Source organism: Symsagittifera roscoffensis, chromosome 2 (assembly GCF_963678635.1).
Source record: "Symsagittifera roscoffensis chromosome 2, txSymRosc1.1, whole genome shotgun sequence".
Taxonomy (NCBI): domain Eukaryota; kingdom Metazoa; phylum Xenacoelomorpha; order Acoela; family Convolutidae; genus Symsagittifera; species Symsagittifera roscoffensis.
In genome coordinates this window covers 1,906,128-1,932,591 of record NC_087063.1, presented here as the reverse complement: position 1 = coordinate 1,932,591, position 26,464 = coordinate 1,906,128, and the positions used below count along the sequence as shown (strand labels likewise).

The window sequence follows — 26,464 nt, the reverse complement described above, 5'->3', positions numbered from 1 at the left end:
AAACTTTGTGTTTTCTAGTAGAAGCTCCTACTCGATTTCTGGTTAGTTTTTGTGCCCTTGGATAATTTGTCAAAAAAGCAACCTTGTGTTACGCATGCCAAAAAAATGTTCGAAAAAGCTTTCATTAAGTTCTTCAGATAATGGGTCCGAGTTTCTACTGAAGCGAATGAATTAGATCATTTAATTGCTTAATTGCTAATTAGATCATTTAAAGCAACATTGAATAACAGAAAAAAATCCGAAGAAAAAAATGGAAAAGGTTAGAACTCCGAGATACTGTTCCGAGTTTTTAGTATATTTTGAAGAAAAACTTTACAAAACATCAAAGTTTTTGATGCTGATGGTGTTTTGAATCAATACTTTGCTTTATTAGGTGGTAAATAGCAATATCCGTATTATGATCATGAAAAAATGACAAAATAAAGACTAAAGGAACATTTGAATTTTCGAAATTTACTGAACAAAAAAAAGCCTCAAAAAAGCATTCAGCGTTTTGTTCAAATTTAGAACAAAAAAAACTTACTTACAATTAATGACGTTGAGCAGGAAAAGTCATCAAAAGACAAGCCGTGATAAATCAAATTAGAAAGTGAGTTTTTTATGTTTTTTTACTAACACAAATTTCAAAAAAAATCACAAGCTGATAAGGTGTTCTCTTAACGGTCATTGATAGTTGATGCTTTCTTGAGCTTTTTGATCTTTCTTCAAATACCGAAGAAATTAAAAGTAATATTATTTTTCGGATGTTTTGTTTGAGGCAGTTGTTAGTTATATAAAAAAAAACAAGTTTTGCGGCCCAAAAAGCAGATAAGCAGTCCCTCATTTCAAATGTAAAACATTGCTAATCTCAAACTTGAAAGCTAAGAAAACCTTAAAAATAAAAATATGTGACTTTGGCATTAGCTGTACTGATTCATGTGAGTTTTTTTTTCAATTTGTGTCACTTCAGACCTGGTGTCTAGAATAAGAAGATTTCATTGAACATCTGTAATAATATTATTAAAACAGTACCGCAAGTTACTTCGTTGAATCAAAAAAAGTTTCAAAGAAGAAAAAAGCTGAAAAAGCAAAATAAATCACGTCTTGGCAATTTTTTTCAAAATTCCCAAAAAGGCGCTGAATCAATTCGAAAATTAAATAAAAAGGGTTAAAAGTCATTTTTCATGGCAAAATTTTTTAAAGACTACTATAATTGACTAAATATAAACCATCTATAAGTCTTTCAATGGTAGGAACAACAAAGATACTCGTATAAAAACACAAACCTGATTGATCGAACTAAACTTTATGTTGGCCTATGTAGTTTTTTCTCCGCAGTTTTTTCAAAATTTGAAAAAAGAAAGAAATTCTGATGATTTTTTTAAGCTTTCAACCATCGCATTTCAGGTTACAACGAATCGTTTGAAGCACCTTTTGCATCCATTAAGCGTGCTTCATTTCAAACTTGAATGATTTCTGAGCTGGGTAATTTAGCAGCACTTAACACACGTATGGAAAAACGAGAAAAATCTTGAGCGCTTTAATCTTAAATTTTTCAAATTCCCAGCCTATTCACTCCTAAAAGCTCACCTTTTAAATAGTATTTTAATTATGAGCTTGAGCTAATTATTTTCAGAAAAAACAATTTAAATGCAAACCTGTAAAAAAAATTGAGGTAGTCCAGGCTTATTTTTTAACGCAATTAATTGTTTTTTTTTGTACAGCTACACTTAGAGCTTTTCTTTTTCAACGTTAACTTAAACTTAATTCTGTTTATAAAAGCGTTTTTTTAACCAGTGAATTTTTCAAGGTAGAAGGTTTGTATTCTTGAAAATAATATAAAATTTTTTGTATCGTTTGTGTGAACCTGAAAACAACCAAAAACATGGCCAAACAACAAATGCAATTGAAGTGTGCAATTTTGTCGGACTTAACCTCTGAGATTTTGGGTTTTTGTTGAAAAAGTGTTGATGCTTTTCAGAAAAAAAACAAAGTTTTAAAAACTCAAAATATTTTTTAAAACTTTTTCTTTTAGAAAACTGCTATTGACATATGAAAAACTGCCAATTCTATAAATAGAATGTATTAAAGAAGAGGTTTCATAGAGTTTTCATAACTTTTTCTGTTTGCACGAAATTGAAGAAAATTGTAAAATCAAAAACTTTTCTTGTTTGAAAATTGTATGACTAGAAGTCAGATTAGAAGTCGAATGTTGAATCTTTTCGAGTAAAAAGTCCGGCTAAAATTATAGCAAAAAACTAGAGCTTTGTCAGAAGAAGAAAAAGAACGATTCTGTCATTTTTTAATGGGTCAGAGGAATTAGGTCAAATGCCATATAGAGCTGTATCTTAGATAAGAAAAAATGCAGTTTCCGAAAAAAAATAAACTGTGTACCTTTTCTCTGCTAATTCTTTGTGTTTAAATGCGGATCTCTCGTCGGGGTCAAATCTCGACTTCTCGAAGGAATCCGAAATGTCAATTGCCGACTCGCGTTTGAAGAAATCTCGTCTCGGCGATCGAACTCTGTTTGTTTTATTTTCTTGCTCTCCCTCGCCGCTTTCCTCCTTCTGATTTTTCACAATTCGTGATCTCTTAGTTCCAATTATCGAATCATCAATTCGAAGTTCATTCGAGGGTACAGTTTTGTTCACGTATATCTTACTACTCGTGCTTCCATCCGAAGGGCTTATCGCGCCGTTTCCGCCCGCGTAGAAACGGATTCGTGGCTTCAAAGACAGCTCAGAGACACTTTTCAAAGTCTTTTGAAGCTGTTCTGTTGAATTCATAATTGATGTCTTCGATCGTATAGCACTGGTGCTAGATGACAAAACGCAGTTTGCGAGACCGTCTAAGATGGTGTCCAAGTCCTCTTCGTGGCAAACAGAAGCCGACAAGCCTAGTTTTTGTTTGTTGTTGGACCAAATATCTAAATGATTGCATTGAAAAAATAAGGCGAGAGCTGATTATAAAAAAGAATTTTTTAATGAAATCAAAAAGGTAAATTTAAATATCAAGTTTTCATCAAACTGAGAAATTATCATTTTTTTAACCGAAAATGCGTTTTTTGGCACGGTTTTTTCCTTCAAAATTGTTTTATTTCGTTTTGCTACGATATCTTGGAACTGTTAAAATTATATATTTTTTGCAGAGGCGCTGGTTACGAAATACTACGCCGTTAATACCAAAAGGTCTCCCTTTGGAATTACTCGAAGGCGGCTTTGAAACGGGCATTATTTAGTTTTTTTTTTTCAAGATCAGATATCCATATTTCATATATACAGTTCTATTAAGTTTCAGATGAGCTTCCCCAATGTTGAAAGTTTGTACATTGAAATTAAATAAATATTTCGGCCTACCTCGAACTGTTCCCTTGACGTCGTAATTTGTTCTGAAAAGTCGTTGTTCCGATTGTTCCGATTGTTCCGATTGTTCCGAGCGTCCGTTGTCTAAATTGATCTCTTTACGATGGCGCCAAGACAATTCACAGAATCCGGGAGGCAACGATTTGCGTTTCCCATTAGTGTCTGAACAAAACTAAAGTAGGGTGAAATAATTGTGAAATTTTTAAATGACCGATCCAAAACAAACGCGAGGAAAAAATGTGAAATCTAAGAGCTTCTAATTGCGCGGTTGATTAATCAAAGTAAAAATGAATACTTCTAAAAGGAAAAGCGTCTCTCTATCTAATTTTTTTCATTTTTATTTTATTTTGAAGGGTTGTTGGAATGAATAAGAATATTTTCAATTTAGGTTGGCAAAAATCAGACCCAAAACATAATTTTGCAAAAAAAAACATAAAAAATACAGGAAGTTGTTAAAGAGAAAATTTTCCGACTGTGCGAGCACAAAGAGATTAATAAAACGGACGTTTTCCTAATTTACCGGCTTTGCTGACGCCTTATGACAGACTACAAAAGGAAATGATAATTACAATTTTACTTCAACAAAGCCTGTTTATGCAAAACCTGAAGCTCCTAAAACGGTATTAAGAAGATGTTAATGGAAGTATATGCTCCTCAAAACGCTCCTAAATAGTCTTGAAACAAAGTGTTTCTTTTTGTAGAAAAATTTCAAATCAATGCGTCATAAAATCATTCAGGCAGAAATTTTTTCTGTCTAAAATTCATTCAAAAAAAAGCAATTCCGACAGGTAATTAATAAAATGCTTTTCAGACCAAAAGCTAAGTGTGCTTTGTTTTTTTTGCAAAAAAACTTGAGTTAGAAATTCAAAAAACTCACCGTTAAGATTAGCGACGTGCGTCATTGCATCTGAAAATTTTGCCAAATCTATTTTTGCATCCTAGAAAGTGACTGCCATCCGTTGATTCGACGTGAACAATTTGGAAGCTTTTAAACCGCTGAATGCACTCTTTGTCTTATGAATATTTATGTCAATTACTGTAAAAATGTGACAGCACTGCTGTTCACTGAAGTTGACAACTTATGCCAGGAATTGTTTTAAAGTGTTTTTTGAAAAAAAAAATCCGCTGCTATTTTTTTTTGTCGTAGATGCTGAATTTGTCAAACGCCATAAAAAAGCACAGTGAAACTCAAAAAGTAAATTAACTTAAGTTTATTACGGCTAATCCAATTAGTTTTGAAGCAGAAGAGCCCAAAACGAACCCAAATGTTGCCAAATTAAAGATGATGAATTTCTAAAAAGTCTCGATTTTTAGTTGATTTGATTACCTTTGCAGGTTGCATTGCAATTAGAAGCATTGTAAAGTTTGTTGTTGGTTTGATCACTTTTGCAAGTTGAATTGCAAATTTCGATATGTCTTTGATGCTCTTTCAGTTCAGGGCTTAGGTATAAAAACTATTTTAAAATAAGATAAAAAAACTTTTAAGTTAAAAAAACTTTGAAAATCAAAAACTGAATTAAAAATATTTGGAGCACAAGAAACGATTTTAAACCAAAATGATTATTTTTTACTTTTCCATTTTTGTTTTGTTTAGCTTTTATATTGATTTTTGTCAAAAACATTGTTTTGTGACACAGTTGATATCAAAATAGAAAAGTTTGACGCATAGCTTGGAACGGACCAATGTACCAAAAATAGGGATGGAATAACTAGCTGCTAACACAGTTTTTTCCCATTTTTTTGTTTTTTTTAATGAAAAAAAGAACTACTCAGACAGACATTTTAAGCAAATGGCTGTCCTGGAATACTCAATTTTTGCTCTGACAATAGCGTTCCGGTTTTTAGTTGAGCTGTAGTCTGAAAAAACTTGGCGGTCGTCATTAAATCCCTAATTCAAAAAAAATTGACCGAAAATCAAATTTTCACATTTTAGCACAAAAAATCTACTAGAAACTTGTTTTTTTTAAATATTTTTGAAAATTCATACATAAAAATTCCCGCCATTAAAAAATTAGTTTTTAAATAGTGAACTATTTTGAACAAATGTCCACTAAAAATTAACAGAAAAAGAACGGCGATCTTTTGATGGATTAATTGTTGCACCATGTACTCTTATTAACTATGCAAATTTTTGTTTCTAGTTTTTTTTGCGTTTACCTAAAACCAGTTTTGTTGAAAAATTCCACAATATTTTCAATAAGTTTTTTGAACAGCTTTGAAGGGGTCTTTTTTGGAACACTGTTTATTGGAACAATTTGAGAAAAAGAGACATTGTAAAACCATTGGAGGAAACCGTACTTTTGAGAAATCATCACAAAACTAAAAAATGGAACAATAAATCCTTAGCACTTCAAAAACGCGTGCATCAAAATGGAACTCTGGAAACTTTAATGTTGAATATCCTGTCTGAAACTGCATTTTAAACAAAGAAAATATTTCTTTTTTTTTTTTCAAAATCAAAATAAAAAAATAAAAACTGTACAAATTTGTTTATACCTCACATTGCAAGCAAGTGGAGATTACATGTTTCCGACTCAAATCTCTGCTTTATGGTTTTTTTCAAAGTTTTTTAACGGAACTAATCACTGTTAAACTTTTGGTTTTCATCAAACGCCTATCAAATTATTTATGATTCAACCAAAATTTTTAAGATATTTTCAAGAAGTAATAGGATGTGATATTAATTTATAAAAAAGTTTAATAGAATTTTTCTGTATTAGCTTGTTGCTGTTAACGTGGATCGCAAAGCCTCTGAGATCAAATTGACCTAATTTCATTCAAATTTCTTTCGTCTTTAGAATACGTCACGTTTGAACTTTTTGAAATTACTGAACCATTTCTGCGGTTACATATCAGTATTTAGACAACTGTGTATTCAGACTGGTCAGTATTTAGACAAATATTGTTTCAACCAATCAGAATCGAGACAAAGAAGAAATTAATAAATAATTATTTTTTATTTTGGATTATTTATGTCTTTTCTCGATTCTGATTGGTTCATACAGTATTTGTCGAAATACTGACGAGTATGAATACGCGGCTGTCTAAATACTGGCTGCACTCCCATTTCTACTCTTCAGACATCTTTTTTTTTCATGGCCAGAAATTGCATTATGAGGGAGCGTTTAATATGTTAATATGATCTCCATTTAGCAACAAATTTTGAAAAAAAAAATCGGATATCGAAGGCAAACAGCGAAAAATGTAGAAAACGCAAAACGCGACCACTGTTTTAGCAAAGCACACTTTGAAGTGTTAAAGCAAATTGGTTAGAAAACCTTTATCCTGTTTTCTTTTCTTCTTTTCATACTTTTCCCTTGTTTGTAAACCTTTTTTTATTTTTTTGCACTTTTTTCAACATTTATTTTTCCATTTAAGTATCTCTTCCGCATGTATCTCCTCAAAAATTTGGCCTCGAAGCCGTTTTTAAAAAATCGAAACGCTCTAAAAAAATCAGACAAATTTATTTTTGGGCAACGAGCGCCCACTGATCATTATTGATTATATTGTCTTTTATAATCAGTATCTATAGAATTACAAAATAATTGATTATAACCAACAATCAGTCGCCAAACCTCTCCAGCTCATATTCAAGTCAGACTTACCCCAACCCCCACTCAACACATGAGGAGTATAAATTAGTGGGGAGAGGGGTTGGGGTGGTGGAGTGAGGGGGGGTTGGGGAGGGGTGGGAGTTAGGGTAGGTGGGGGTGTTGTGGAAGGGAGTGGGGCTTTTGTGGCCACGTGCTTGTATTTGACAACCAAATTTATTCTACAAAGTTTTGTAAAATTATGCAATGTACATGCTCAGTAGAAAATTTGGTAAGGTTAGTTTTTTGTAGAATCAGATTATTATAAAAAGTCTTATAGGGTAAGAATTTCACTTCGGCTGCAGAAGTCAAATATGGATTACAGGTCAAACATGTCATTCTGATCTGAATTGTTTTGTAGGGTTATTTAGAGAGTGAATATTTATCTAAAGAAAAAAAACATACTGAGAGATTTGGCAAATCATTTGAAACGTATGACAAAACATATAAAATTAACATGATATAATTCAATGAAAAAAAAATTTCTACACACCTGCAAAGAATCTAGAAGGTGCTGCTTGGTGGCTTCTTTGTTGTCCTTTTCCCAAACTTTTCAAGCACAGTGTGCTCTCATTTAGCGCCAGTTCTTCAAAGCTGACAACAATCTGATTTCCAATTCCGTTGTTATTGCTGTCAAACTCAGCTATATCCTCAAACTCTAGCTCAAGGTCGCTGAAATTCGAACCTTTGTGCTTGAAGTGTCGTCTCTCGTTTCGGCTAACTTCACCTCCATTGTCAGAAAAATATTGATTATAGCTCTGATAGGCGGACTTTCGGCCAACTGCACCATTGTAAGCGCCACTTTGGTTATGTTTCATTCCAGAATGTTCTGGACTGTTCTTGAGTTGAGAGTTAAGAGATGGAAACTTGGAGAATTGTTGGTCCAGGTTTACGAAGACGCCCAAGGAGTGTCGGTTTTTGCTGTCGAGGTTGTAGGGAGCCGAATTCTGTGTACACGGCGAAGTGTTTGTCGTTCCTAGGAGAAAAAAAATGTTTGGTGTTATTGCAATTTTAATGCTTTCCAAAACCCATTTTAGAAGAGAAAAGTTTTTCGGATCTACTGTACAATTCCACCCCCCCCCCTCCAAGAAGGGGGTGGGGTATGTGTAAAGTAGATTAAATTAGTCAAATTTTCGACCAACCAGAACGCAGCAAAACTCGACTTATAAAAAGACGGCTTTAGTGTTAATTTACTGCATTTATTTGGAGGTGTGGTAATTCTCGTATAGATACCATAGGGGTAGCAATTGTTAAGTTGACCCAATTTTTTTTGTGGTGGGATGATTTTATCTTAATATACTTTCGCTTAGAGTCATATCCTATGAAAGAAAGCCGCTGAAGCTCTGTTATGAAAATGAAATGGAGTTTGTTTTTTTCACGCCATTTAAAAATGGCTTAGAACCTGGCAATTTAGAATATTAGATATTGAAATTTAGTTTATATTAAAATTATACTTAAGTTTTAAGAATCAAAGCATAGAGAATTGATTTGAGGGAGTACTCGCTTTTTCGTGCAGCCATTTTGGAACTTCTGTAATTCTTTGAATAGTTTTTTCTGTGGTTCAATCCCTCGAGGGTGTTGTTCAATCTTGTCTCGTAATCCGCATCCTTTTCAAAGAAGTCTTCAGAATCGGATTCTCTCTCTGATTTGTCGTATTTAGTTGACAGTGATGTTTTTTGAGATCTGAATCGGTTGCTGTATCTGTCTGACGAAGTGGTGATGAATGAGCTAAAATGAGGATTAATTAGACTTGATTCTTGACCTTAAGTGCAAGTATTGAGAAAAAAACTTCATTTTTTACTCTTCAATTAGTCCAACATAAGTTAGTAAATGCTACATCTTTGAATCTATAGTTAGACTGTTTGAATATAACACTAAAATATGAAATAAAAATATTAACGGGAGTTGAAATACTATAACAATATGGCTGCTTAATTGCGGAATTAAAACTGAAAAATTTTGCATTTAATTAGATGATCCGGAAATCACAGTTATGGGTTTTTTCCCCAAGTGATTCCCTGATTATATAAGGAGGAAACTTCAATACAGGAGCAATTGAACACTGCTGGTAAATATAATGTAGCCCATGTAAGTTAAATATAAACAAGCCTTAGGCAAAGAATTAGTCAATTTACACCTGACTTGGCTGGAAAGTTAAATACGAAGCTGAAAAAAAAAGAATAATGTAGACATTTATTTCTGCAATTTGATTCCTTGTTTTATTGAATCATAAGAAACATGAATAGCCGGTTGCTGTGTATTTAGCAAAAAAATGTTTCGCCGACAACTTTTGTTTGAACATCCAACCCAAAATGGTTTTTAAAAGAAACTTGAAATTATCTCTCTACATTGGATTGATATTATCAACTATTGAAAATAAAATTGTGGGGGCACAAAAGAAGCAGTGTTGTCCGAAATAGTAGCTAAGTTTACGCTGGTAACATTCTTGTATTGTGGATTCCGCGACAAAACTAGTACGTCAACAAGTCTTACGCTAAAACTATTTTCGTGTGTAAACTGTAGAAATTTGGTAATTTGATTCCACATAAATTTTTGAAAGGGTTTTAAGGCTGATCTCCCGGTTACGGGGTCCGACACGCAAGAACGGTGCGGATATCTAGAACACAGCCCATCTTCGTAAAGCGCAGCGTTTTTAAATCTTGTCTATTTGTCACTCTTCGTTTGAATTTAGTGTTAAGCCAAAAACTCGATATTTTTGTGTTTCCGAACGTCTAAAATCTCTATCTAATCTCATTATTTTGTCTCACTTTTTTTAATTGACAAGAAAAATTGAAGATAAAAAATGTAACATGAGAGCTTGTAGATCATGATATGGTAAAATCTGGGTGGAAGCTTTTAGTTTCTTTTTGTTTTTTCTAAAAATTGTAAGATACTTTTTTCTCAAAAATCATTTGTATATTCAATTTTAGTAATTTGCAATTTTTTCTTCAGTTTTTTTTGAAAAATGGTATTGGTGTCTTTTTTGCATCCCCTTTGTATTGAATTATCCGATGATGATCGTCGAAAATACAAATTTATCCATTTGCAATCGAAACAAAAATAGCCGGTTGCGATGCCTATTGCACCAAATAATTTATCGAAGAAAATCCAAAATAAAAATTCATACCTTTAATGGAAAAATAAGGTAAATTTTAAACAGAATTTGACATTGAACTTAATAGTTTTTTTCCTGTTTAGAAAGTGCAATAGGATTAGGTTAAAATGCAAGAAATGAAATAGAAAAAAAAAACTTCTTAAAACTTTTAAAAAACTCAGTTAATCAAATTACGTATAATTTAGTTTGAAAAACAAAAAAACCCATTTTTTCCCAAATATTAGACAGCTTTTTTCGAGTTTTTCATAATCCCGAAAAAATAGCAGGGCTTCAAACTGACACAACGCTTGAACCCTGCTAGGTTTCTTTGAAGTGGCTAAAGTTTTTGAGAAAAAAAAAACAGACCCTATGCCATAGATCTTCAGTATATTTTTTAGTGTGAGCGTGATAACCAATTCCATGAGTATTGTGCCACTAATAAAAACTGATAAACAACCATGAAAATATTCGACGCTTCTTTCCTACTATGACTTTTTCTCACCGCTTTTTAAAAAGTTTCACGTTGAAGAAGTTTGATTGTTTGATTGACATGGAAGCATTTTAATGCTATCAAAATACTTTTAGAGCTTCCCGGATTGTTAAATTTGAGATTGAAATCGATTTGAATCGAATTTTTTACAGTTATTATACTGTATGAAAATCAATTTTTAACGAATTAAATGGATTTTATGATAGAAAAAATAATCAATTTTTTGTTTGAAAAAAAAAACGATTTCAATCAATTCAGATTGAGTGTTGCTTTTCCAAGGCAGTGAAATTCATCAAAATCTGATCAAAATATTTTTAATATAATAAAACTGTTCTTTTTGTTTTGAAACTTGAGCAAAAATTTGTGCTCAAGAAAAATCTCCATCGCAGCTACAAAGAGCAATAGGAGACTTTTTTACCACAAATTTATGAAATGAAGACAATGCAAGATTTTATGCAATGTTTTGCAAATCTAAGGGTTCCCAGGGTATGAAAAAAAAATATCAAATTTCTGCAAATTTCTTTTTCTTCACCAACTTTCTAGGCGCAAATTTGTTAGGCAAATGACAAAAAATTGAAAATTTCAATTCAAAACAATTCTTTTTTGGTGCAGAAAACGTATAGATTAGTTTTAGTCAGTGTTTTTTTAAGTCAATTATCAACACGAAGGTCAGCTGAAAAGTCTTCCTTTATAAACTTATATTCAATTTATACAATTTAGATGAATAGTAACTATGTGATTAGCATTTTTACTATACAATATTTCCTAATTCAATGATATAACACCAAATTTTTTTTCCAAAACAACAGACAAGTATATTTAATATTAAAACTAAGCCAAACGACAGTTGATAAAGAATAATGAACACAGGAAACGGGAAAAGCTGACTTGTTTTTTTTTTAAATAAACTTTTCAAAACTTCGTTACAAAACTTGATAAAAAATATCAGGCTTTAAAACTTTTTGAATTTTATGAAAACTTTACGATGAACATTTTTCGATGCAAAAACAATACAAACATAATTTGAAAAAACTGGATCAATAGGTGAACTTTAAAATTCCGCTCGGAAATCTGACCACTAAAATCCACTTTCGAAATTAGAAATTCGTCACGGTTTTTGTGACCTTTACACTTTTGCTGTTTGATAGTGGAATTTGCCTTCTTTTGAACAATGACGTTAAAATAATTTTGAAAAAAAAAATAAAATCAAATTGCAAAAAATAAAATTGACCTCGAGCAAAATTTAGGATTTTTTCCTTAAAAAAAAAGAAATTCACCAAGAATCAATTAAGTGTCCTCGCTATGTTCATTACTCCTAATTACCCTAATTTTGAAAAAAAAAATTCGAACTTTGTATGACTAGCTTTTATACTACTTATATTTGTAATTGTTCAATTTAATTTTTCAGTCTATGGTCGTCAACCTGGGTTAATTGTTGTTTTTATCAAATTTGAAATTTCAACTGTTTCGCGACTCTCGAGATAAGTAGACTGCATAATCGAGCATGATTTCCTCTTATGCTTTTGTCCGTGATCATTATTAATGGAAACGAAGTCTTTGATTCATAATACTTATACTTCTTATTTCAGTACTCTTGGTTTTCTTAACTTGGTTTTTATCTTATGTTAGATTGAATTCAATGTTTGCCGTGGCTTTTAGCCGGTGGTTTCATTGCATCTTTCTCCCGCAGTTGCCAAAAATTGGAACCCTCGTCGTCGGAGTCGGCCTTGTTGGGATCAATCCTCACCTGTCGTCATTTTTAAAGGGGCTGGATTCGTAATGAAGTACAAAATTTACCAAAGAGGCCTTAACAATTACCAAAAGAAGACCATTTGGGTAGTAAGGGGGTCGAAACTCCCTTCTGGGTAGAAAAGCTTAATAATGACTAAACGTCTCTAGACAAAAAGCTAAAGAAAAAGTACAACGTGTTTTTGCCAAACTAACAAAAGATCGTCAGCGCAAAGACGCGGGCTACGCATTTACTCGATGAAAGGTATGAGACAAAAGTTCTGATAATTTTTACCAGGAACTGTAACCAACTTTAACACCCGCCCCGCAACTGGAAGCGGAAAAGTTTCTTCAAAATTTTTAATTAAAAAATCAGATCATCGTTTCAAAGATATTTTACCCAGCTCTATTTAAAATTTTTAGCTTGTTCACCAAAAAATTGGACAAAAAACGCCAGAATCCATTTTTTGTAGCAGCGTAATTGAATGTACTTTGCTTTTTCGAGTCAAACAAATCTGGCGCTAAAATTCTGACTGATCCCAACTTTGTTCCTGGGGTCGTAATGAGTCTCCCACGTGATCATCTGTCCTTGTGAGTCACGTGACGAGGGCGGCAGGAAACTGTCGTCGTCGTTTACTGGGACTTGAACTCGGTTCGCCGCATTCGGATTGTTCGGATCTTTCACGTGGACTACTTTAAAGACGTTCAATTTTCACTCTTATATTTGCTTTCAAGTTCGATATAAAAAAAATTTTGCCCGCACTGAAGTTTCATGGATAATAATCGATTATATTGGATTTTCATTGTCAGTCTCCAAAAAAAAATATTTCGATTATAATCGATTGAAAATGGATTATAATGATACTATTTTTTAAGCAATAAAATCCCAATATAATAGATTATAATCAATTATAATCGATTGATTTCAATTTATTTTCAGAAAAATTTATCAACAATTTTAATCAATTAGCAATTAGAATGGATTAAAAATCCATTACGTTGTCTAATTTTGCCACTATAGTCGATTATATAGACAACATAATTCTACAAATATCCATTATAATTAATTTTTATCCGTGAAACTTCGGTGCGGGTGGTCTATTTTCCACTGCAACGCCCCAACTTTTCAACTCCAATTTTGAAAAATACTCAGGGTTTTAAAAATGCACTTAAAGAATCTTTGGCATTGAGAACAAACTACTTATTGTGAACAGATTTTCTCTTCATACTCTAAATTGTATTATCACGGTTTTAACTATAAGTATTCATGAAACAATTATTCAAAAAATCTTGAAACGTGAGGAGCGAATGTGGAAAAAAGAGCCGATTTTTATTGTTCACTTATTGTACTGCATTTAGCAGGATGATGTCAAACAAAAAACCTGATTATGATAAATCTGAGCAGAAAATTATGGAGGATTTTAAGGCGTTTTTTGATTTTTTGGTGAATTGATACCAACGGCCTATTTTTTAGTGGCGAGTGTGTCAAAAGACGTAATTTGTTCGGAATTTCTGACTGACTACTGATTTCTTGAATGAAAATTAAAATATTTTTTATGTCCTTGGCAGATTTTTTGCCTCGACTAAAACAAAAAATATAACAAGGATCGCCGGTTACTTTGCAGTAGCACAGAATGTTCCGTCCATAGTCTTATTAAAAAAAACTTTTTTTCTCAAATAGGGTTAGTTTTTTCTGTGTGGTATAATAGAAAAATCTGAACCAAATTAGGAAATCAGGCAAATTCGACATTCATAGGGAATTAGACGAATTGGGAAAAAACGTTCAGAAAAACAAAAAAAAATTAAAAGAAAACGAATTACACAGATTTTAAAATTTTGCTGAACTTTTGCAGAATTTTTTGAATTTTTTAATTCACAAATTGGCACTAAAAACTCCAACAACCAATTTTAATTAAGTTTTCTCGGCATAATTTAGGTTCATAACCTTTTGTAAGCCTGCACGATAACCTTATTAGCTCAAAATCAGACCAAAAATTAAAACTTCCAAACCGGTTTTTGAAAACTGAGAAAAAAGTTCAAACAATTTTAATATCAATTTAATCACGACTGAAAGGGCTTTTATATGATATATTATTTATTTAACTCACTAATTATGATTTATGTGTGAGCTGATTTCTCGTAGAAAACAAAAAATAAAAAGTTCGTAGAAAACAAAGTGAATACAAAGTTCATCCACAATTTTCAAATGGTCGGAGCAAAAATGAGACAGATTGGCTCGAGGCAAAAGAACAGCAAAGATTGCCGAAGTAGTGCGAACTCTGGTTTGAAGAACGGAATTTCCTAACAAAAAACTCAAAAATCCGATTTGTCCAAAAAAAGCATTTCGAATAATGTAGTCTGAAAATTGATAAAATCCAGATCAGTTTGTCTTGGCACTGAGAAAACTATTCTATAAAAAACAGAGTTGAGAAAGAATTGAAGTTCCTTTGATATCGATGCCGGAGGACACGCTTGATCCTTGCAAGTTAGAGATGGCCAAATCAGCTTTGTCTTCCAGATCAGCAACAGTTACGGCACTGATAACATGGTTCTCAAAGTTAACAAAATTAAAAATTATTTCATTTTTTTAGCCTTAAAGCAGAAAACTGGAAAAATAAATTAAGCGAGCGCACAAGGGAAAAAAGAAAACAAAATTTGGCGTTTTACTCTCTTAAGTTCTTTTTTGAGGATTAGTTTCGACTACAATTTCAACAAAGTTTTTACAGATACTAAGAGCAAAATATTAGTGCTTTCGTTAACAAGTTATCAAAAATGATGAGAAGGACTTGAAAATGCCAGTTTTACTAGCTGCACTAAATTTTGCATCAGAGTGAGCTCTTTTTTTTCTAATGAGCGGAAAAAAACATTCAGTTTGTGTAATTTTATCGCGACAATAATTAACTGTTGGTGAACTGTTAAGCTCATCGACAAGAAAGAACAAGAGTGCAAACTTTAACAAAAATCTGCGGTAAAGTACAATTTCACGTTGCTTTTTATCTCAAGCGGAGATAGTGAAAAGTTGCTTTTTTTCCAACCCAGAGTTATATGGCGAGTCTTTCCAACCAAATTTCGATATGTTCATTAAGGAAAGCTCTGATTTTTTGCTCTCGGTCCATATAAAATCTTGGGTTAAATTTGAAGTTAATGGTTATATCTAACACAATTCTCGAGAAAAAAACAGCTAAAGTAACTTCCTGAAGTTACGCTCAATTTTGTCCACTGGTGCATAATATCAACAGGGTAATTTTTCAAAATTTGAAAAGATTAGTTACATGGTTAGAAGTACAATCCAGTCATATTTAGGGAGTCCTGTTCAAACGCGTGTTTAGATATATGGTCCCACCAGACCACTTGAAATATACTTCAAGAGGATGAAAACAAAAAACAGTACTTTAAATTGATAAAAACAAAACAATTTAAAAATAATTATAAAATTTATAATTTTTTGGTGGTTTCAAAAAACGGAACAGTAAAAGCACTTTTTGAAAAAAAAAATCTGTTAAAATATTTTTTGAACCCAAAAAATTGCCATAGTAGTTTGCGGCAGGCATTTTTGGACATTTTAAATTAAAATTCGATTTGAATATTTTCTATTAACAACCATAAGTTTACTGTTTATTTACGAATTTCCTCCTAAGTTATAAAAAAAATTTGAATCATGCTACCTGATAATTTTTAGAACCCGATTATACTTTTAAACGGCTATCAAAAGTTTTTTTTCAAAATAAAAAAAATTCAATAATGATGAATCAGTTTTGATAACCAAAAACTGGGCGGATCTGATTTCTGGTCTGCGTCCTTGGACGCTGAAGTCATGATAGGCTTAGGTTTTTGATTTTCTTTTTCGTCTTTGTTGCCTTTGGGCTTCTTTACTGTTTTCTTGTTTTCCATAGTCAGAGAGAAGTCGAACACTATTTTAATTAGCTTTAGTAAAGAGTCATTAGGTTTATTAGCTATCGACGTAGTCATCTTGGCATGATTCAAGTAACATCAGTCAGGTAATCCACTTCAAGCGTTTTTTCTAATCATTAATGAGAACAAGTTTTGGCCAACTGGTTCATTAAGCAGAGAACATTATGGTGTAAATGTATAAATAAAAACAAGCGTGTTCAGTATCTTTCGGTGCATTAATTGAAAACCCAGCGCATGTTTTGAAACAGTAGTGCAATATTTAAAAAATTATTGCAAAAGTTTATGCACTAGTGCACTTATTGAAACTAAAGTGCAATATCTTCCCAAAAGCAATCAACCCAACAAATTAGAAAGCAAAATTGCCTGTTATCGTGTAAATTTTTCCAAATTTGTGTGTTTTGATCAGTTTTTTCACATGTATTTTGTATCTAACAGATAAGAAACAGCTGATATTTCATTTCGAAAATAGTTGAAACTTCGACACTAAGTGTCCCGATTTATTCACAAAGCTTCTCGATTCAATACATAGCTGTTGCTTACGAAAAACACTTGATGACGTGAAAATTCCCTGCCATTCTTTAGAAGCTAGTTTAAAGTTTAAAAAACTAGTGTCATTTTGAAACACTAGTCAATTATTTGAAACTTAAGTGCAATTTATCAATTAAAAAATTAAAATATTTAATAGATTAAAAAATTAATAGATGAAAATATTTTGCCTCTCCAATTAAACAAAACAAGCTGAAAAGAAATAACACACATGTGCTCAATATCGTGCTTTAATTGACAAATAAAACGCTTGTATGCAATATGTTCCTGCATTTTTTTATCAAAAAAAAACAATAAAAAAACTATGTGTCGGCTCAAAACGATTCTCAGATGAAAGAATTTTGTTAGTGTTTTCCATATGCCTTTTGTACCAGATATGCAACAGTTTATATTGCATCTCGAAGCTTGTTCACATCTGACACTGCGTGTCTCGATTTTTTCACAAAATTTCTCGGTGATTTTTCAGCTGCTATTGATCTTCTAAAAAACTCCGGTAAAACGTTTTCGAGGTGTGTGTTTAATGTTTTGTTTTTACATGTGTTTCACCAGCTTGTTTTTGGCACCAGCTTGTTTTGCTCGAAATTAGTTATCTCAAAATTAGTTACTATAAAAGCTTTATTCAAAAAGTTGGTTGCTGCAAAATAGCCGTTGCTTATCTGCAGCAGTTTTTACTCTAGCGTTTCAATTTTTTTCAAACAGTTTTTGCACTGGCGCACTCAACGTAAAGCCAATTTAGGTCGTTGCAAACAGTTTCTATTCACTTGATATCATAAAATGTAATTTCCGCCAGTGAACTTAACTGTTCTCAATAAGTTTTAGTGTTCAAAGATTCTCCAAAACTACAAATGTCTCTCCAAGTATTGCGGAATGCATCAATCCGCAACTAATGGATGATGAAGATCAGAATACTTCAAGATCTCGTCGACACGTTGGCCCATCTAAAGCAACATAGAAGACACAGCTTTCAGTTTCCCGGACAATCAAATAATCATGAGCAGCAAGGAAAACACCGGAAACTTAATTTCGAAAAACAACGAGCTCCCCATCAAATCCTTGTTAAATTGTAAATTCAGCGCACCTTCAGACAATCCGTCACAATCTCCTCTGAATTCGGCCACAATCCCGAAAATGACTTTTATTACGAGGCCAAACTGTGTACTGGATAGGTGCACAGTTTTGTGTCTGTATGTTCCTGGATTCCAGAAAAAAGCCTTTAAACATATTAAATTTTTTTCGGAACATTCAAAGAGAATGAAAGAACAAAAGAAGAACAAAAGTGAGCGTCCTTATCGTGGAATCCGCCGACAATTTACAAAACGAAGAGTTTACCTCGCAATGTTTTTTTCTGAAAGCGAAGTGCAAAAGTGCCTTATTTCTTGCCACTTCAAGAAGCCGGAACAGACAAAAATTGTAAATAGATTCAAACAACCGTGTTTTTTATGATTCGAACAGCACTAGGGATAAATCAAAATCAAATGTGTCTAACTTCCAATAATTGGTTGATAACGCAATCTCTCAATAACTTTAAACAACCAGTGGAAAAATTGATTTGCAAATCAGTATCTAAAAATTATACTCAATCATTCATGTTTGAGTAAACAGTGCAAATTTAGTATAATGAGTGAAACATAACTAGCAAATGTCTTTTGTTAATATTTTGATAGGGTTAGTGGGTAGGCCAAACAAGTTTCTAAAATTATGAGCCCAAAAACTGAAAATTTTGTTTTTATAAACTTTTTTATAGACCGAAATTTAAATTTGAAGGACGGTTCAAAGGCAATGAAGATAATTTTGAAAGCTATAGTTTTAAAATAAAATGTCCAAGTGCGAAACATTCTATTTAGAAATTGAAAAAGTTGGATTCAAAATCGATTCTGAAAAAAAAATGAGTTTGTTAGTTGAAAAAAGTTAACGGGTTTCTAATTCAAGGAAAAGTGCAGAGAACAAATTGACCCTTCTCACAGAAAAAAAATTCAGAACAATTTTTTCAAGGTGATTAGAAATAGTTTTCCCTGAGCAGATTCTTAGTTGTACTCATAGCAGTTTATTCAACAAACTATTCAGAAACTTTGGGGTTCCTTGGGTAATGGAAGTATTTTTGTTTCGGTTTTTTGGTTACAACTGAATACAATGAAATTTCATCGGCCCTTCTCTGTAACCACGGAAACAAAAGTTATCCAACCGCACAACCAGTTAGGTAGCAGAAGTTTACTCTATAACTTCACCAAAGCCATTTAGCTGGCAACAATATAAATTTGAACAATTAGTTTCAAATACAAGCTGTCAAACTAATACTTTTTTCTCACTATGACAAAGAAGTTGTAGAGGCTAAAATTTCAATCATTTATTACTCCAAATTGTTCTCTCCTGAATCATTTTTTAACCAATTCTATTTTTTTCTTTTTAAAAGCCAAATTTGAAATTTTTTGTTTGTATAGTTGCAGACCATCGATCAAACTGATAAAAAGAAAAGTTTCTTCTTATAGTGAAATCCAAACTTCGATCTTTGTCCAGAAAAAAAAACGAAACGCTCTTCAAACGTAATTGCTTCAAAGAAAATTGAATTTTTAGGAGCGCAATTCAATCACAAACAGTTGCACACGTACAAAAAACACTTCAATAGAAAACCTAATACCCTCTATAAAATTTTAGTCTGTCAAAAATATATTATCCTTAAAGACAACGGAAAATTGAATGATCCGGTGCCCTAAATCTTTATTCCGTATGTTTCGGTCAAAGGCATTACACTGGGCTGCAGTTGAAAAAATAGATTACGGACATCTGCAAACTTTTTTTTGACCAATTGTTTTTAGCAAACTGAAAAGGAAGAACTCAACTAACAGAAAAAACAAGGAACCCTATTACAGACCTTTGGGTACAAAACCGTTCACTCTTCCGAAACAACAGCTAATTTATCCTTTGGGAAAATTTTACCAAATTTCAAAATAGCAGACCTAGATAATAGAAACAAAAAATTCGAATTTTTTTGAGTGGGACCTAAAACACAAAAAGAGGTGGCAATGATGATGTCGTTGGATAACTTAAGCCGCCAGAGAGGTAGCAAAAATGGCAAAAATGATGTCAGAAAGAGGTGGCAATAATATTGACGGACTAAAACTAGAGTCTCGCAAAAGTCTAGAGATCTGCAAAACCCAAAGGAAACGAAAATAAAAACAACCAACTTTTGCACTTTGATATTGTCCAAAAATGTATAGGGTTTCATTATTTTCTTTTCCCAAAAACTATTCGATATGAATTAAGGGACGGTCAGAACTCTCAGGGGTTTGCCTTGATTTACGAGCAGTCTTGTTATACTCAGCTAGCTTTTTCGAATAAATGAGTTAGAAACTTATTAATTTTTTGTTTTATCCGGTATCCGGTTGCGTTGAATCAACATTTTTTCACCTCGTGATTTTTATAATCAAATTTTATAATCAAAATAGAGTTTTTGAAACAACCTGTGAGGGCTTTATAATCAAAATAGAGTTTTTGAAACAACCTGTGAGGGCTTTTTTAAACAATTGTTTGTTAAGGAAATAATTGTTTGTTAGGGAAACAATTGTTTAAAAAAACCTAACAGATTTTTCGAAAAGATTTTGTATGAAAAATCCCACAATTTATTGGTGTTTTTTTTTTGTAGAAAACATTCTGTTTGAAATACACCTTTTTATGAAAAATGCCTCAGCTTACTGGTGTTTTTTTTTGTAAAAAACAGGTTGATTCAAAAACACTGTTTTATGACAAATTTCTCAATTTACTGGTGTTTTTATGCAAGCAACAGGTTGTTTCAAAAGACTTTCTTTAAATGAAAACTCCCTATATTTACTCTTGTTGTTTTTTGTTTCCTGACGTTGTGTCATAAATGTATTTGTTCTATATTTTTTCTCATTGGCCATGATCGTTTTTACATGGTTTACTTTTCGATGAGATTTTTTCAACAAAGTTGTCCTAAGAACTAGTTTGTAGTTGCTCTAAGAAATTGCATACAATCAAACTAACTTCAAACAGTGTGTGTGCGTGTACACATTTTGAGTTTTAAAAAAAATCATTTTCTTTTTGACAATTTCACTTGAACGAACTGTTGATTAAAGTGTGTTCATCGAAATCAAAACACTATTTGAACAGCTTGTTGTTTGATGCAAACTTCTTACCTTTTTTCTCAGAGTTTGGTCACACTCGATATAACCAGATCGATTAATCTAACTTCTTTCTGAATAATCTCCATAAATTCTCTACTTTAATATCCTTGATTGAAAGGGATCAATTTTTGTAGAAAGGGAATTAACAAACCTAAAAGCACGCAGAAAAAAAGTTGCAGGAGAATAGATTAAGGAAAATGAGCATTAAGATCTCATTTCTCCGTGTACATGTAGTTATTTGCGGGTTAGTAATTAGCTGCTAGCCTACGATTCGGCTTTGTTTTCAATTCTCTCCTGGTAAGAAAAGGATATCGATGACCATTTTAATACTTTAACAAGAGGAAAAAAGCAAATTGGTTTTATGTATTTGTAACAGACACCGCAGAGCTAAAAGGTCAACTAATAAATCTTGTTCGCCAGTTAAACTTGGATCCTTTCAAAGCCAGGAAAGCGAAGGATAAAGAAAACTCCCTACTGACAGTTAAAATAAATTTCATTTGGCAGCTATAAAAACCTCCGTTTTTTTCCTCGGCTAATGGTCAATTTTCTGGTTGATAAAATGTAATTTGCGATTTTCACATCGAATTTGAGAAGGCTCTTTAGACTTCTTTGTCCGGTTCTAATTAGAGCGTTAGAGGGTAGATTAACAGATAAATTGTATGGATAATGCCAAAAAAGACAGTGTCTTACCGGCTAACAATTTTAAAAAGACCACATAGAAAGAGCTAGTTTTCAACGCATAACAGCAACTTTAAATTTCCAGGACTAGTTTTTATCAGTACACTTTTTTTTCTACGTGTCGCGTACCGTTTAAAATTTCAAAAAATCATGACCGGTGCAAGTTGGGAAAATTAACCATGGATAGTGTTAAATTTTAATGAATCCCAAATTGTCCCGGCGTACCAGCGTCTCCAAAATCAGCAGTCAGTTAAACTGATTGCAAATGTGTCTAAACCAAAAAACTCAATAGCACTTGATGGCCGAAGGAAAAATCGTTTCCATTAAAATTTGAAAAGCTTGACTAAAATAGTTATTTCAGCTTTAGTTAAAGTGAATTCAAGTGACAAGAGCATTCAAAAAAGCAATGTCAGCATTTTGATCGGAATAAAATCCGGTAATTGCAAAAATGCCCTCGAAAAGCTGTATAAAGCGTGAAAATTTGATTGATTTCTTGTCGGTTGAAGTTACATCTCAGGTCGTGGACTTGATAAGGAAGTGATTGCAGAACGTTAATTTCGGTTGAAGATGAGAAAAATATTGTTGGCACTACAATGGTAAATGTTGAACTTGATAGTTGGACTCAAGCTTGAAAGAAATTGGCTCCGGGGAAAATTCGATGAGCTTTCCGTTGAGAACCAAAATACAAGCACTGGCGTTGAAGATTGCTCAATTTAGCTGAGACAATGCGAAAATAGTAAAAATGCACATCAGTGGCAGAAAACATGTTAGCTACTTAAAAGTGGTTCTAATCTATGTTGCCGTTTGCTTAAATGGAAAAAAAACTTATACAATATTTATTGGTCTTTGGTGTTTTTTTAGTCTAATAGCCAAAAGGAAGAAAAAAAAGAAATACAATTTTGTTCCACCGCGTCATAAAATGTCTGGGCTTACTGGCCAAAGGGTTGATGTGATAGTCTAATATAGACAGACGTAGGGGAGTGACTGGCCCTGAATTAGTCCGAAGTTAATCTTTCTTCTATCGAAAATAATCCAGGCTTTTTATGGATTAAAATAATGATATAGTCTAGCTATACAAACCATCATGAAAATTACAAAGCATTTTTTCGTTTATTTTGTGAAAATCAAGTTTAATGACAATTTAAACCATTTTTAAGAAGAACTAGAATTTTTAGGCGAAGATGTTTCAAGCAAAAAAAGCCAGTTTTGATATTTTTTTTGAAGTTTTAATCACAGAGCTTGTTTTGTATCTGTAGAACAGAGCTTTAATAAAAATTTAATTAAAATTTTCATAAAGAGTTCGTTGTGTTTTCATTGTTTGTGAACAAAGAATGGTACAGCCCATTTCTATTCACATCCGTCAGTCAATTCACGTGTTGTTTACAACATCTGCTCAAAATTATTATTTTATTTGACCGTATCAGTGTTTAGATACGTTTACTAAAAAATCGAATTTATCTGCTTAATAACTTGAGACCTCCCGGGGTGACAATACGATTCCCGGGTGATCATACGATCCCATGCTATGGAAAACGAAAACGCTTCTCAAACGATTCCATGCAATTCAATTATTAAAAAAATTGTGCAAAAAGAGAATGATAAGTGTTTTTTTTTCATACTATGCACTTTTATGGTTGACATTTTTTTCATTTTTTAGAATTAAATGACAAAAATGTTTTCCCTATAAGTTCGGTTTTGCTTGCCCTGAAACGAAACAATTAAAATTTTTGTTCAACGAGAAAAATAATTGATTAAGTGTGCTAAAATTGCAGGTTTAACTAAGGATTGATAAATTCCAAGTAAATTTACTCATGAATTTCTGTATTACTTTCTTTTTGTATCAAACAAGGTATTTTTTGTGTAGGGTTTGAGGCCACAAAAACTCAGAGGTTGAAAAAAGCGGCTCATTATTATCTAAAAACAAAAATTAAAATTCTGGAGTCACAGAAAATTCTCCGGAATTTTTAAAGCCAACTCCAACAGAATGAACACCAAAACTAAAATCCTCAGCTTTTCTTTATTATCCCCCACATAATTTTTAGCGAAAACAGAACTCGGAAATTTGACTTGAGATTGAAAATAATTTCCAAATTGCTGGTCAGAAAACTGTATCAGCATCCAGACTTTTTTTTTAAAAGGAGTCAATATTCCTTGCAATTGTTTTTATAGATTTACTGCAATCGGCTGAAACTTATGATTGACTACTTAAAATAATTGAAAAAATTACTCGATACCCAATGACAAAAGTACTAGTTCTCTGTCTTGGCAAATATAGTATGAGATGACGAGCTAATTCAGCTGTAATTGTTGTATCACCTGAAAGTGTTAGACGCAAAATTAGCTTTGAGTCTCAAAAAAGAGCTCTGCGTAACAAAGTAGCTCATTCAAGAATGTCGGAAAATAATAGAAACAGACAATTTTTTTCTGCCACAGATGAAAGAATTTTCAAAGTAGATAACTAAACCAAACTCTTAGAAAACTTAACCAAAGTAAATGCTTGCATTATAAAGTAACGAAAAAAAAAAACAATTAGCCATTGACGAATTTTTTTCATACTTTTTAAAACGTATTGTTGTCTTGAGCTTAAATTTGAAAAGATATTTCACCTGTGATAATTTTTTGTAAAGTTATGGGGGTTTAAAGACTGCTATTTTGGCTAATTTGGAACAATTAACGCGCGATATATTCCGCGCTATTAACGCGTGAGCGGGGATTTATTCCGTCTTAGAAATCGTTCCAAATTGGTTGAAGGAAACTTTTTTTACCGTAATTTATTTGTTACTAGGAGCAACATCTATCACTTTGTACTCTATATGGAGCGCAGGGGTATGATTTTCACAGAAAAAAAGCTCCAATGTTATTTTTTTATTTGGTGCTTCAGATTTAATTTTTTCATGTTACTACTGCTCATTGAACCTTTAAAGCAGTCGGAACATTCCCTGAGTTTTTCCCTGATACGAGCAGCCTCGTTTTGTTTTAAGCTCGTTTTGCTTTAAATCGATTTAGTCTAATAAAACCTTTAAATATCACTCTATCCAAATCAATAAAACTTTTTACTTCTCACAAACCCATTACAACTTCAAGCTTATGATTCCCCTTACCTTTGCACAATTTGAAATTTAATTCTTTAAACGCAATAATTTGATGTTTGCGATAAAAAAACTTTCCTCGCGTGACTTTTGCTCTCTGTGCTCTGATGGAGGAGTTTTTGTGTACACAAAACTGCTCAAGCTTCAAAACAAAAAGAATAATAAAGTTAAATCAGTTTTGTTCAGATTTTGGTGATTTTCAGTATTTTTAAAAATCCTTTTGTATCAATTTAAGTCTAGTCTTCATGCAACAAAATCGTCTATTTTGTCTGTTCTAAGTCGATTTTCGTATCTAATTGTTCATCGTTAACCGATTTTTTTAACGTTAAAAAATCAGTTTGAAAATCAATTCATATTAATTTCAATCTCGAGTTTGTCAGTGAGGTGAGTCACTGCAATAAGCATGGAAGTTAGTATAAGCTTATTCACCCCAAAAATTAATTCAAGTTGATTTTTTGGACAAAAAAAATTTTTTTTTGAACCGTAAAAATTCGCTAAAAACCATTGCTAATCAAATTATTTAGAAAATGGGCCGTTTTAATCAATTTTTTCGGATAATTTCTTTGTGAAAGTCACATTAAATCAATTCTTATCTCCACTTTGCCAGCTTGGATTCCGAACTGTTTTTATAAAATGAATTTCGGAACTGTATCTCGAAAGTCATCTGCCTGAAAAAAAGAAAAGAAAAAATCAAACCCTTACATTTTTAAAAAAAATTTCCATTTAATCTGCTATTACAAAAAAAATTAAATAAGAAGCAAGTTTACCTTTGATATTTCATCCACCAAACTGAAAGTGGGGTGTAATTGAATTAAAATTAGCTCTTCTCTGTCTCGACACTCGACTGCTTAATGTGCTGATATCCGGACCGTGCATCCTTGCGCTAATATAAACGTGTTTTTGTTCAAGATAGGACTACCCAATGCGTTTATTTAAATCTGGCTGTTCAATAAGCAGAAAATAGCTTCTGAATACTTAATAATTTTTTTTCAAAAAAACTTTCATTTTAATAGGGACAGGCGATTTATGTGTACTTATCAGTTAATGTTCCGAACATCATGACCATTCAATCATTTGATCTTTTGAAATTGGGTAATCATTTACTACTGCGAAAACTTTGAGGCTACTAAGGACCCCAAAAAAATCACATTTAATCAATTTCTTTCTTATGACTACTTAGTGTCTTGCAAAAAACTATTTAAATCGATTCAAAATGTTTTTTTTTTTCAAAAAAAAAACATTTAATTTAATTGTAAATCGATTTTGATTTTGGAGAATTTTAATGTGAAATCCAATTAAAATTTTATATCTATTACAGCCCCGAGTACAATTTCAAAAAAAAAATACGAGAGAAGGTTGTTAAATAGATTTTGATTAACTGCTTTTTTGGTTTTCAAACAAAATTAGATTTGGTTTTGTTTCTCACATTATATCAAAATCCTTCTATAGAGATATTTTACAAGTGCCATAACAACATATGCTCTTGTAGGAATTACAAATTACGCATATTAATTACGCTTACTAATCTTCACTTGGCTTTTAAAAACACATGAAAACATCGCATCCGTTTATCAAAAAAAAAGTTTCCAGTTAGTATGCTGAATGTCAGTCAGAATGTTAAAAAGAAACAAATTTACTTTAGACATTTGTTTCAACAAACTGAAAGCAGGGTGTTCTGTTAGTAAATAACTATTAGTTCTTCTGGCTCGGCTGCTTGGTAAATTTTAACGGAATTTTGAAACAGTTGATAAACAGCTGAATAAATATAAAAAAAATTCCAACTCTATTACATTTTTTTAAAACCCGAATCAATTGATACCTAATTTGAATCTAATTTGAATGTGGGCGAATTCAACT

General features: G+C 32.1%; 1 protein-coding gene across 3 annotated transcripts in view; it reads right to left on the bottom strand.

Moving 5' to 3' along the window:
* The window catches only part of LOC134839579 (uncharacterized), a 72,475-nt gene that overhangs the window by 10,533 nt on the left and 35,478 nt on the right, over positions 1-26,464 (bottom strand). For all 3 annotated transcript variants that reach the window (XM_063855180.1, XM_063855179.1, XM_063855178.1), the window contains exons 4-7: positions 8,436-8,659; positions 7,425-7,907; positions 3,336-3,503; positions 2,374-2,905 (exon numbers count right to left, since the gene is read on the bottom strand). In XM_063855180.1, coding sequence (XP_063711250.1) covers positions 2,374-2,905; positions 3,336-3,503; positions 7,425-7,907; positions 8,436-8,659 — 1,407 coding nt within the window. The remainder of the gene's footprint in view (positions 1-2,373; positions 2,906-3,335; positions 3,504-7,424; positions 7,908-8,435; positions 8,660-26,464) is intronic.